We start from the raw sequence: 14,078 nt of genomic DNA, 5'->3' as shown, positions 1-14,078 counted from the left end.
AATCTAATAGGTAATGGCTGATATGTGGATATGTAATATGTCGAGATTTAAGGCACAGTATCAATTGAGAAAAAAAGACCTATTTATTCAATTTAAAGATAATGTCTGCTCTCTAAATGCAACTACAATAAGAGATAAAACTTCACAGTTAACATGGAGTCACACAAATCCAACATGAATCCTACAAAATGGTACAAACACAGCAAAGGATTTAAGCTAGAAACTGTTCTTAAAAAATAAAATTGGTGACTCTTCTGTATGAGGTAGCTGAAGTTTATTTAAAAAGTTTCCAGCTTGCAGCAGCTGTTCACCTCCAGATAAGACACAATTTAATGTTGCCAGAATAAGCTCTGCTCAGTTCATTAATGTTCAAACCAGTCTATTAGCTCGCAAACTTCTCAAAACATGGTAATGGCAATCGTTAACGTTTTTTATTCTGAATGGGTTCATGCAAAACATGTTTACAGTTAACAAGATCATTTTAAACCAGATATTTTCTCTCTGATTGAAAATGGGACAGGAAAGATGGTGAAAAGATAATATAATTATGTAAACTTTTTTATTTACATTTTTAAATATAGCCTGTTGAAAATGTGTATAGTTCTTAAAAATCAATCAAAAATCTTTATTCACATTACGACAGTCAAACTTATAATTGCAGGCCAGGTTTCGCCAGGCTGGAAGGGATCAGGGTCATCACCCTAATCTTTGGCTCCCACTATACTTTCTCTATCACATTCAAGTTAGGACTTTTGCTACATTCTGGTTAGATGAAGCATAGAAGTCAAAGATTAGTGCCATGCCTCTATTCCAGCCTCTCTGCAATGGCACCCCATATTCACTTTGCCTGCCAGCATCTTACACTCAGCTATTATGTACTGGACTGTCTCAGGGGAATCTTTGCACAGTCAGCAGCACCTATTGCTTCTGTTTCTGAGTTCCTGCTTTATGTGGCTCCATAGGCTCCTTAACTTTAAACGCTTATCATGATAAGCTTTGGCAGTCCAATATATGTATTATAAGGGCTTAAATACATAGAGTTACTGTGGAGCAGACAAATGACGATTTTACAATCGATTCAGTTTTACAACAGAAAGTATAAAAGTTACATTTGTCTACAGCAAAGCATGTATGTTCAATACACCTGAAGCCAAAGGTTCCAGGTGTGTCCAATAAATATCTGATTGTTGCATAAGGTGAATCTCAGTGTATTCACATACATGACAAAGCATATGAGAATGGTTTCTACTCTACAGACTTTGAACCTGGACAGCCAAATTCAACAGGTTCTAAAATACTTTCCTAGGACTTTTGAAAATATGCAAAAATTATGTAAATATGCACACAAAGAGAACTCTGACGTTACGTCAGACAAATTAAGGATATATGAAATTTATAGGTGAACTATAAAAAATATGTTTTTTAATTATGATTTTTCTTGCACAATTACATAAAAAGCACAATGTGTGCAGCTTTTACATTATATTAATGTGAGTATTTAAATTTCCTGGAAGCTTTATTCCTTTTTATAAGTATGTTAATTTAAAAGACAAAACAGTCAGTCGTACTTAGTGCATACACACAAACAATATGCATCCTCTGTATTATTACAGTTATCATAAACTATAACACCAAAGTTCAAGTATGTATATATTTGAGCATTTATACTTCAAAGTTAGTTTTTCTAATACTCTTTCTCATTCTGTCCATCCTAAACAAGTTTTTTTCTCCTAATCTCCCAGAATCAAGGCTGTCGTTTTATTTATACCTTCCTTGTCTTCACTCCTCCTTTTCGCCCTCTGAAAATATCCTGTTCTGCTTGGAGGAAGGTTGTGTCAGATGTGATACACTTGCCACCTCAGAATTGGTTTTGTAATTAAATATTTCTGCTTGGCTGATCAGGAAGGACACAGTATTCTGCCTTAATTAGGCTTAAGATTCAATATCCTATGTCTCCTGCTGTTTTCCTCTCATTGTGTTGACCAAAGGATTGTTGCCACAACCGGCCTCACTTACCATTCCTACAGATCAGTTTGTTACATGTCACAGTCTCCTTCTTTTGCATCACTGGTATTTTGATTGTCTCTTCTCCTTGTTTCATTTCTTTCCCCTTTCACTCCTATAGAAGCAAGAAATGAAGTACAATGGCTCAATGCCAGCATCAAGCAATGGCGGCAGGCATTTGCATGCAAACACAGTCATGCACTTCTAAAGAGTGGTTGGGCATTGCTATAACCAGCACTTAGCAAGATTGTTTAATCAATATTGCCTTGATCAAGCTCTTGGGTTTTAAATTGTCAAACCAAAGCACATTTTCTTGGTTTGAGCATGGAAAAACAAATCAGTTTCTTTGCTGTTTAATGGCCGCTAAATAATAAATGTTGCCTTGCTGCAAGAAGGTTCAAGGTTTGAGTTTGCATGTTCTCCTTATTGTTCTCTCCAAGTACTCGCACAGTCCATAGACATGAGATTTAGGGCTATTGGTTTCTCCTTCGTCTTACTTTGTTCTTAGATATCAGTGTCTGTGCCTGGTTGTTAGTATGTCTCCAAGTTGCTCTGCGAGCGACCGGTGACCTCCAGGGTGAACCACGCCTCTTACTCACTAACCACTGGTGAAAGACCCCACCACGTCCTCTTTAGTAAAGTGGGTATAGACGATGAATGGATATTATGAATGCCCTACCAGCTCATTATGTTACTTTTGTTCGAGTGACACCCAAGTCAGAAAATGTTAAAGGGGCAATTGTGTGTTTTTCAGGCACCTAGTGTGATTTTATAGCACAATATAGTAACTGTTACCTTCAGCTGTTATGGAAATGGTGTATATATTAAACATGACGTAAAGGAAATTTTACTTCGTAATTTGACACCTTGAAATTGTCCTTTCTCTCTTTAAGAAGCAACTTCTTTTTCCAACACTCCACCTCCAACATATCATTATATCAATTCTCTGCCAGGATGCCATTTGCAACTCAGGAGCGTTGGACTGTGAAATAGTTTGCATGATGAGCTCAGCAGACTCGAAGTTTCACCAGGTGTTTGATAATTGCTGCTGCTGCTAGTCTGGAGGAGCTGAGTGAGGGAGTCATGAGGGATGTGTGCTCTGTGAGGCGGAAGCTCGATGGGGGACGGCAGCTCAGAGGAGGAGCTTTGGGTAAATAGGCAGCATATTGTATGACCAAGCGGTAAGACCCCCAAAGGGTTGTCATGGGAGATTCAAGGATTTATCAAACATGCATGAAAGAATCAATGCAACAGTCCAGGTACGTTTTTGATGAGACTATAACTTTATAACATGAAGCTCAAAAAGTTCAATTTACACAACATCTTCCCCCATTTAATGAAATAACTTTTACATTTGAATTAAGATGTTTACATACACTAGAGCTTTTTATTGTCATTGTCTGACGTTACATCAGACAAAAGGTGTCCTGTTTTTGCCCAGTTATGATTAAAACGCTTACAAAATGGTGATGCTATGACATTGTAAGCTTCTGAGTTATTATCCACAGTGAAATCAGTTCCGTACTGACTGTAGTTTAACTTATGAATAAATAGAGATGCTATAAACTCATATAAACTCACTTCATGTTTTTTTCTTGAGCAGCTGTATTTTATCTGCCATACATCCATTCCAAAGTTACAACACCAACTCCAAACAAAATTTAGACAATATTATTTTGTCTGTAGTGCAGTGTTGACAGTGTTACAAATCTTTAATGTGTCTCAAGTGTTTTTGCCTCATTAGTTCTGAAAATAAACCCCGAGGAATATCAAAGTTTGTGGATGCTATTATTCTTGTTCAAAATTCTAGAACCTTCTCTATTAAATACAGGTGAGAATGGCATTCCAATATAATATATGTCCTCTTATTTCACTGCCTTCTTTCTGTAATGTGTGCAGAAAACTGTTTTGCTCTGTCTTTTTAAAAATTGCTTTGAAATCCCTGGAAAGCATGTCATCTCAAAGGCAGCTTAACTTGATCTAAAATCTCAGCGTGCTTTCACGCAATAACACCACAATTACAGAAGTTTAAACTAGCTTTGCCAAGGGCAAAGAGAGTCATGGAATACTGATTTATTCTTTGTGATGGCCCATTACAGATGCTCCAAAGTCCAAGGAAATCCAAGCCACCTCCAGAGAAGGTTAATAGGAGGCTTTTTCATTGCACAGGAGAGTTTTAAGTAATATTTGTGGACATGACTCCATTTCATAGCTTAAAGGTATGAAATACATAGCTTGTATTTGTATTTCCTTCAAATTGTTAAAAAAAAAAATCAGGTTTTCTTTAATAATTATTGCTCATAAAACTGCTTAAAATCTAATTAATGATGTGACGCTGCTTGCAAAATTAGAGATCACTGGTGTCCATGTTCTGTTAATCCTTTTTCCATTTTGTTTTTATCTCACGCTCTGACCTTGTGTATCTGAAGCATAAATATAATATATAATCCATGTCTGGTATTAGCATCTGCTGCAGCCAGACTCCTGTTGTCATGCAACATGTAAACCCATGAATATTTTAGTAAAAATGTCTTTAAAGAGCGCTTTGTGACACTAATAATAAATTATGACACTTATATTGAGATGACAATATAGTCGCAACATATTAAGGAGTATTAGTAGAGCTTTGCACTTTGGTTCTACGTATAAATGTGCTGCAGGTTTAGAATCAAGCTGCATTCTTTCGGTGCACTTGAGTCCCAAGTTGAATGGAACATATCAAAAATGTTCAGTATTGTATTGTTACACCCACATACCAGAACACTGTCTTTTTTTGAGGTTTTTGAAGGCTCTAAAGCTTTAACAGTTGGCCTTTCTTTATTTATACAAGTACTTTGCAAAATTCTTCTTTTACTTTTATGGGATGGATGTTTGTTTTCAACAGGAAGTTTGGCCATTAAGGGTCTGGCTGACCTACCTGGAAAACTCTTCTGATCCCTTCTCTTTTCCCTCCTTTTCTTCACTTATCATCACATCTCCACTACTCCGTCATTCCTCCCTTCTCACTCTTCCTCTTGTGACTGATTGTTTGTTCTTGGCCTGTGGTCAGTTTAGTCAGAATTACTGTCAAACAGTAAAAAGGGGTTTCAGAGGGATGTAGATTAGCTTTAACATGCTGAGTAAGACCACAGCACTTGGAACAGCACATTGCTGCTAAATTAGTACCGCTGATAATCTATCCCCCACCCACGCCCGTACACGCATAGACTCACGCTGTGCTCCTGCGACAGAGCGTCGCTCTGTTTTCAGTCAGAATTATGCATCAGGGATTGTTTTTTTTTTTTTTTTTTTCTTGAAAATGACAAACCTGTCCTTAATGAGCAGAGAAGTGGTTTTCAGAAAGGGCTTTGTGTGTATGTCTATTGTGTACACAGTATGAGTTCATGTGTGTGGGAGAGTTCTGGCTCATAGCTGCTCTTGGGAGAACAGCACGCACCTTGAACGTCAGGGGACCAGCCAGGCATGTAATGGAAACTTTGGAGATTTAGAGAAGCTGCTTGCTAAAAAAAAAAAAAAAAAAAACCCCGCCAATGTTCTCCCTCAAATGACTCCTACTGTGTGGGGTCATCATGATAACGTTGGGACATTTTATTATGTTTCATCACACAACAAATATGTAGTTGTTACCCCCTAAAGAGTTAAAACAATGTAAGCCAAATGTTTTACTGTCATAAACAGTGTTGTAACTTTGTTACTTTCAAAACAGGAATGCTGATTGCCGCCGTAGGTAAAACACATAAAGGTTCTTTTTCTTTCTTCTCGTCATTAGGACAAGCTTCAAGTCCAGGCTTTGGTCAAATGAAAAGCTGTTTATCATCTAATAGCAAAAGGTTTAGTTCCAGACAATAGATGAGAAGCAGATGCTAAAGTTGGAGCCCCCTGAGTTTTTTAATGGTGTCTCTCTGCTGCAGGTTTTTTTGGAGACAATGTGTTGTAGCAACAGAGAGCTCGTTGTCAGTACCGGGATTTTGTGTGCGTCAGCCGCATTTATATCCCCATAAATGCTTTTTGGAAGAGTCTATTTTGTGTGTGAGTGAAAGAAAGATGGTGGATGTGCAACTTTGCTGGGAACCTCACTTGCTCACTCAACATCTGCAGAAAAAAAAAAGAAAAGTGGCCTGGTTATTATCTTTCTCCAGAGCGAGGAGCTGATTTGAAACGTGCTACCTGTACAAAGTCTGGCTAATATATTACTGCAGATTTGCATATCCAAACATATCCTCGCTTATGCATCTTTCCACTCATCTTCTCTTAACATTAACAGCTACATCAGTATTCATGCTGAGGAATGTTCTTCTGTATGAAGGTACAAAAATTCCACAAGCCACTATAGATATTCAATTTGGACTTATCACAGTATTTTGTTGTATTTATTGGGATGAATATATGATGTATTGGTCATGAATCTATACATGCACACAGTCAGAGGCTCAGAAAAACAAAGAAGTTAAACTTACCCTTAATCAGAAAGGCTATTCTGCTACAGCAACCACCTCAAGCAGTTTAACTGCACTGCTTAACATCATGCAATAATTGTAGTTACTATTTTAAAATGGAAAAGGTGTAGTTATTAAAAATCTAATCAAAATGACAGTGAAAATAGTTCCTCAAGTATCATACAAGTAGTTCAGGGGATTTTTAAACAGGTTTAGGGTCAGAAAAGGGCAACTAATATTTCTGCAGACACCACACATTCTGGACACAATCTGTTTAAAACTCAACCTTCAGATCAGCTCTACAGAGCACTATTTGTAAAAAACAAACAAACATGCAGGCAGTTTCTTCCTGTAGGCTGTCTCTCTGATGAACACAACGGATACCTAACAACTAGAGTGGTTAAGTAATTTGTTTTGAAAAAGAAAAATTGCACTGTCTTAACCTTCTGTTTTTCCTTTTTATTAAAAAAGTGCTTGCGAACATATTTCCATACTTCACATTATAAATGAATACATTAATTTAATTTATTGAATATATAAAAAACAATCCAGAACAATAGATCAAAAATTATAAATGAGTGTATTCTATATTAAATATAAGTCTAAAATATGTTTCCGTAAAATTGTTTGAAATGTCACTGTGACTAGCCAGATTGATCCCACCTAATTTAGTTATTATTTACAATTATTAGAAACAACATATAGATCAGTCTTTTGTTTTCTGCTCTTGTTTATTCATTTTTGCTGCAGGTTAGCTACACAGAGAATGGGAGAAGGTTTGAAGTCATTTGAGTCTTAGGAAACTTTGCCAGCTTGTAAATGTGGCATTTTGTCAGGATTTTGCACAAGCAAGTGTGCAAAAAAGAGAGGAATGCAGTGGGAGAAAAGGCAGGCAACAGGACACACAGCCTCTGGATTATTTAAATCAGTGATTCACTGTTTGATCCTTTATAATTGGTTTGTGATTTTGTGTGGAGAGCATAATAAAGCTTTAATTTTGTGTGCAGAATTGGGCTTTGAATAAAGACTCATTGGAAGTACAGAATCACTTCCTGGGATATTTGAATTTGGATAAATTGATGCTGCACGTATGCAGCTCTGCATACATTTCGATGATGGTACCAAAGTGGGAATGGCAATCAGAGCTCAATTGTTGATGCTACAAAGGCTCTAAGTGTTGTTTTTACCCTGCAATCTTGAAATCGCTCATTTTATTTGTACAATCAGTACCAAATGAAGACATTTTGTGCAGTGGTCTGGTTCTTCTTAGTATTCATGCCTCTCTTTGAGATGTTGGCAGTTGGACTGGGTTGTTATTAGGAGTGCTTCATCTGACTATGTCATTGCCGATCAAACCAAGCTGACAACCCAACAACAAACAGCATGCAAATGGTTCCCCAATGTGAGCTTACATCTGTGCTCTGATAAACATTGCCAGATGAGTTACAGGCACTGTACGAAGCGCATGCCGCATGTATGTGAGTGGCATGCCCTCAGATAAGCTGGCACAGCCTCAACTCAGTTTGTCACATATTGCTGCGGCATTAGAAATAACGTCTCGAACTTGACACACCCCAAACACCCCAAGCACCAGAGCCCTGCATCCTCGAAGATGAAAACACTTCCTTCTTTCCTGTGTCTGTTTTTCCGGTGAAAAACGAGAACCCTGCAGGGAGCAAAGTGGGAACGCGGAGTAGAGGGAGAGGGGTAGGGTGGAGCATCTGGAATAACATTCACTCGTCTCCCATATCACTGCTTTCTCTCTGATCCCCGTCTCACACACACACTCACACTTTGCTTTGACATATCAGCTATCACCTCCTCTGCAGCCTCTGCTTCAGCCCCGCTGCTCTTTCAGATGACATCAGTGCAGGTGTTGGTCTTGAAGTAGACCCCATTTGGTGTTTGTGTATCGGCGTGTGCATGTGCGTGTGTGCGTCACTTCTGGTGCCATGCTGGCTGGGACACTTGCCATTTGAGGAAGAGGATTTGTTGGTTGTTGACTACCATTGATGTGCTATGTATCACCACCCACTTACAGGTGGCTTGCTCGTCTTTGCAAATGCAAGCTGCTGTCACAAATTTTTGACATTTATCTTAAAGTTTCAACTGAAATTTCTTCCCAGTGCTTTTAAAAGATTTCTTCAGATAATCTTATTTTTTTTTCCACAAAAGTATATGTACTTGTTAACGTTTTCCCATTTTGCCATGCTGCATCTACAAACTCAATGTGTTTTATATAAAAAGCAAAGGAAAAACAGTGATATTTAACCTATCACCTCCCTAAGAAGATTCAGAGAACTTGACTGGGGGAATCTGTTTATTAGATGGGCGAACATTTACTCACATTTTAATACCACTAAATAAAATGTAGTCCAGAAATTGACCCTAGATGGCACTTAATTAGTGAGGCAATAAAATTAAATTTAAACTCAAACTAAATTTAATCACCCAGAACCTTCTATCCCCATGGTAAAATAGGCAACACATGTTGGTGGCTGCATTGTGCTGTGTGGATATTTTTTTACGAAAGGGATAGGGAAGCTCGATATGCAAGAGTGAAAACAATGCAAGCCAAATGAAGCTAAACACAGAATGATTATGAAAACCTGCTGTAAGAATTAAGTGTGGAAAAATGTGAATTCTTTCTGTAGATTTTTTTTTTTTATTGAAAACCTCTTTCAGGTGACACTTTTCCTTTCACTTCACAGTAATCTACTACTTCTTTTTAGTTTATCACAAGAATTCCTAATGAAAAACTCTGATATTTGTAATTGTAATGTCACAAATTGTGAACATGTTCCACGGGTATGAATACTTGTGGAAGGAACTACACAAATACAAGCGCAACACATCATTCACGTTGAATTTGATACCAGCGTGCCTAAGTACGAGTTTATCTGTGTTAACATTTATTGAGGGAGCAGAATGAAAAGGGATTAACTTTCATTGTGCCTATATTCATGGCTTCTTGCTGCAGTGGGGGAAAGCAGCTCTTATCTGGCGCCTTACAAACAGCACGACGACTCGTTCTGAAGAACAAACATGGAACGAGGATACTGCGACACAACTTGATTGAGTCACCCAGCTGGCTTTGAGTAGAGTTTGATTCCTCATGTTGAAATTATCTTAAGTCTGTTGCTCGTTAAAAAAAATCCTGAGGCTGGTGTAGATTATAGTCTGTCAATCAAAAACAGCTGTCTGTGTGCACATGTCTGTAGCAGGTAGGCACTTAAAGTTTTTGCAGACTTCCTTTGGTGTGTATCAATATGATTGACAGTGTTAATGGTGTAATAATTCCTCACATCAGGCAGCTAAAAAGCGTCAATTCACACAGTTTTTTTTTTTGGATAATCAGTTTCTGTATTTGTTTTTTTCCCCCTGCACCACAACTTTGTTCTGTTTCTTAACTCCTGCCACACATTAAACTCTCCCTTCTTTTTCTGTCTTTTTCCTTCCTACAGGATGAATGCCGCAACTTTATCAAGGTGCTGCTCAGCAGACAGGGGGGCCTCTTTTTGTGTGGCACCAACGCCTTCAACCCTCTCTGTGCCAACTACACTGTAAGCAACCGCATCACATCTGCTAGCTCTACTGTAACTTTGTCAGACGTTTTGTGGGCCAGCCAATAACTCAGTTATTCATACAACTGCTTTAACATAATTGATAGATAGCTTATCTATGTTTTGCAATGAGAGAGCTTGCTTCAGCAGTGCAATTAGTACATCTACTCAGGTGAAAGCTTACAGGTTGATTTGGGTTGTTTGGCACTTGAGGAGGTGTTGACTTCCTCCCAAGTAGCTATTTATCCTTTCTGTCTGGCAGTTTTAGTTCCTTGTTGTTCAGGGGAACAACACTTATTTCTTGGTGGTTAAACTTTCAGGCCTGACGTTAGAGTCAAGGCAGAAAATCAGGGAGAACAACAAGATGTTGAAGGAAGTGGCCTAAGAGGAAAGCTGGAGACATGACTTGTTTACTTGGTTGAATTTTTATTTTTTGTTTTGCTAGTGGTAAACAAAAAAGAGAGAAAGAGAAAAACAAATTCCAAATGAAGTGACTTGCAAAAGTATTCAGCCTGTTGAATCTGTTCACAATTTGTCACATTACATACACAAACTTTGGTGTATTTCATTTGGATTTTCTCTTTCCAGCTTTCCATCAATTTTAATACACACTCCTACATTTAAAAAAAGCATACTTTATTATTTATATGTCTTTTGCAGGCAAGTGGTTGCACTGCGTTTTATTTGGGGTTTGAGAGCAAAGTAATTTCAAATCCACATCACACTTTTTAGATTTTGGTTTAAAAAATGTGAATTATTTTTCTTCCGCTTCATAGTTATGCACTAATTTTGTTTTGCTACTACGAAGAGCACTAATAAAATACATCAAGGTTTGTGGTTGTAACGTAGCGAAATGCAAAAACGTTCAAGCGGCATGAACACTTTTGCAAGGAACTCTAAAGAAGCAAACATATAAAGACTCAAAGATTAAAGCAACAAGTCAAATGCACTGATTCAGCTAATTATCTCACATTTTCAGAGCATTACGCCAACAGTTTGTCCCTAAAAAACAATTTTCAGAATCTGAAGGTTCTACCCATCAAGTTTCAGCTCACCTGAATCCTCCTCCACACAGCTCATTCCACTTTCCCAAGCGATCCCTGTCTCACTCAATTACGGCAACAACCCGAGACTCGCTGAAGGGGGGAAAAAAAATACATATAAATATTAATAATGGGTTCAGCTGATTTTGCATCATTCTGAAGAGATTTTGAGGGAATATATGCAGCCTAGTAGTCAGAGCTAGAAAAACAGTGTGGATAAGGGGATCTTCCATCAAAGATTTTATTATTTTTTTTGTATCAGTGTTATTTCCATTCTCTCACATTTCAGACTTGGTGCAACATTGGAACATAGAAACAAACCTGGCCCATTATCTGTCAGCCACTAATGACGCCCTACAACACCTGTCTCTGCCTGATAGGCTGTCTGCTTCTCAGGGGACTAGTTAGCAATGCAAGCTGCTCTTTTATTTATAGCTCTGTTTTAATGAAATGACATTTATAAATGATTTTGCTCTCGACGGTGGGTGGAAGGCACTCAAAGTTGTGTATTTTTTTCTCCAGAAACGGTTGAAATAGGTGCTTGTGGCTACCTTTTTAAATATACATGTGCTGTAATTGACACAGACCCAGAGATTTCACCGTATAGATACAGAACGGTATAATAATGGGATGAAAACTTGTGTGAATTGTTAACTAGACTTCATGCGGGTGCCTGTATGTGTGTGTTGGTCTCTTATTTATGTATGAGAATGTAACTCTCTTGTTGCCTAATTGCCACCACTGAGTCATTAGTTTGCGCTCTCCATAACACTGTCTAATTGCCATTCTCTTGTGGCTTGTTTTCATGATGGTGCCATGGATGCATTTATATTGTTTGGAGTGCAATGATTGAAAGCTGTTTTTGCCCGCCTGTCTGTGTGCGTGATTTTCAAGGGCGACACTCTGGAGATGATGGGAGACCCAGTCAATGGAATGGCGAGATGCCCTTATGACCCCAAACACGCCAACGTTGCTCTGTTTGCTGGTAAGATGCTCCCTCCAGGCTCCATGCACCTCTTCTGTGTTTCTTACAGCGCTGTCAGACAGGGATGAAAAACTGAGGAATAACCCGGTTCCTCTATGAAACTTAATGCATGACACTTCAATATGCTGTATTGGTTCAGCTTCAATTAGTTTTTATCTGCAATTTTTCTGTTTACTTCACTTCACTGATAATGTGATCATCAGCTCTGTGAAAACAAACTGCAGAGAGCCATTGTGGTGCAGTCATCATGTCTTTTTTATTGCAGTAATATTTTAGTCTTGTCAGCTGTCATGTCTACGATAACAAACAGTTTTGCTTTATTGTGTATCATTACAATGGCCTGAATTAGTTTAGGCTGCCATCGTTTGTCTCTGCAGATAGTTAGGTAGATGATGCACAAACAGTGTTAACTCAAAAACAAAGCTGTCAGCTTTCAGCATTTTTCAGCTTGATTACAGATTTCTACTAATGTGTCACTTCTGTTATGGACTTGGGTTTGCGGCGATAAAGTACCACTATGAAAAAAATCTATAACCTAATTTAAGTTTTGTATCATTGCTGCTGCTTATGCCATATTTCTGAAATACTGACTATGTAATAAGTAAAACAAGATATGTGTGTTTAGACTATTATAGATATTTAAAATGAATGGGTAAATTTCCCCCTCAGTGTTCATTTAAACGCCATGAATCCTGCAGGCATTTAACAGATGAACCCAACAGTTGAAGAAGTAAAGAAATATATATATTCAATTAAAGCTCGCTAATTTTAGAAGCATGCAGTTGTTAAACATTGTCCTGAGTTGTGGTGTCCAAATTATTAACTTTTAGAGTAATCTGTCCAAATAACATCGTTTCAGATCTTCTAGTCTTTGTCTGTTTTCTCTCTGGAAATATTCAGTCATGCTTTTCTTTGAGAGCAACAGTTGTCTCTTCTATGAAAGTTAAATCTGAAGAGCCTTTTTTTTGACTGTACAATTATACACTTTTATAACAGCCTTGGAAGGAGATCCTGTGATATTATGTTGAAGACTTGTTTGCAACATATTACCATATTGTTAGCAAGACTTGTATCTTTCTGTCTGCTTTCATAATGAACTTGCTTCTCCACTTGTAAACTCTACTACATACAGTGAAATGTCTGATTTTAAATGATTTTGAGACTTTTTTATGTCTTTTATCAGCCACTACAGTTTTAAAACAGCCTAAAACGTGTCTTTCGATCTCCCTGGTGTTCACTCTCACTTTATCAATCCTGCAGATTAGCTTATCATGTGCACCTGAGGTGATATGTCTGTGTGATTTAAACCATTTATAGAGATAAGAAATGTGTGGGTGTCCTATTGTAAAATATCTTTTTTTAAACAATTCATATGATATAAATTGTTTATTTAAAGTGTCTTAAAACTGAAATCTGGCCCATTCGTAACTCCAAATGCTGGTAAGATCTTTAAAAGTCAGTGTTGTTGTTTTTTTGTTTGTTTTCTCCATTTGAAACTGTTAAGGGTTTTTAAAGGGGAACCACTTGAAGACTGAAATGTGAGGAATTCATATCTGAAGAAAAGATTGTGTGAAGAGAAGAACCTCTGAGTTTCCTATTGATGAAATTAGTGTCATGATAGATGAAGTTGGGTCTGACTAAAACACCCGAGTTTGGTAAATTTCCTTATTTTACACTGTTGCAGCTCTGGTAATGTTTTTCCATTTTCTAAAAAGAGCAGTCAGCCACCTGATATTTCAGCTTGTATAAACCTTTCCCTATGTGGTTCTGTGACTGATGAATATCTGTCAACCAAGTGTGTTATTTTGGTTTGCTTATTTGTCCTAATCTCACATTACAAGACACATACATGTGACCAAAACAAAAGAAAATAGCAATTTTTTTGGTACATGGGTACAAAATGGTTTGTTTGCAGTAATGAATTAAAAATAGGAAGCAATGAAATGGCTCCAAATTGCTGTATTGACCAAATTGACCGAAAGATGATTTTAACACAGGCCACAGCATTTTTGCGACAATTGAACAGTCCCTAATACGTCCAGCATAA

The 14,078-nt window shown here is 37.6% G+C and overlaps 1 protein-coding gene across 1 annotated transcript in view; it reads left to right on the top strand.

The window, feature by feature from the left end:
* The window catches only part of sema6b (semaphorin 6B), a 172,679-nt gene that overhangs the window by 93,320 nt on the left and 65,281 nt on the right, over positions 1-14,078 (top strand). Inside the window, exons 6-7 of the mRNA XM_005795735.2 lie at positions 9,905-10,003; positions 11,941-12,031. Of these exons, the coding sequence (XP_005795792.1) occupies positions 9,905-10,003; positions 11,941-12,031 (190 nt within the window). The remainder of the gene's footprint in view (positions 1-9,904; positions 10,004-11,940; positions 12,032-14,078) is intronic.

Source organism: Xiphophorus maculatus, chromosome 9 (assembly GCF_002775205.1).
Source record: "Xiphophorus maculatus strain JP 163 A chromosome 9, X_maculatus-5.0-male, whole genome shotgun sequence".
Taxonomy (NCBI): Eukaryota; Metazoa; Chordata; class Actinopteri; order Cyprinodontiformes; family Poeciliidae; genus Xiphophorus; species Xiphophorus maculatus.
This window is presented reverse-complemented; position numbering and strand designations above follow the sequence as displayed.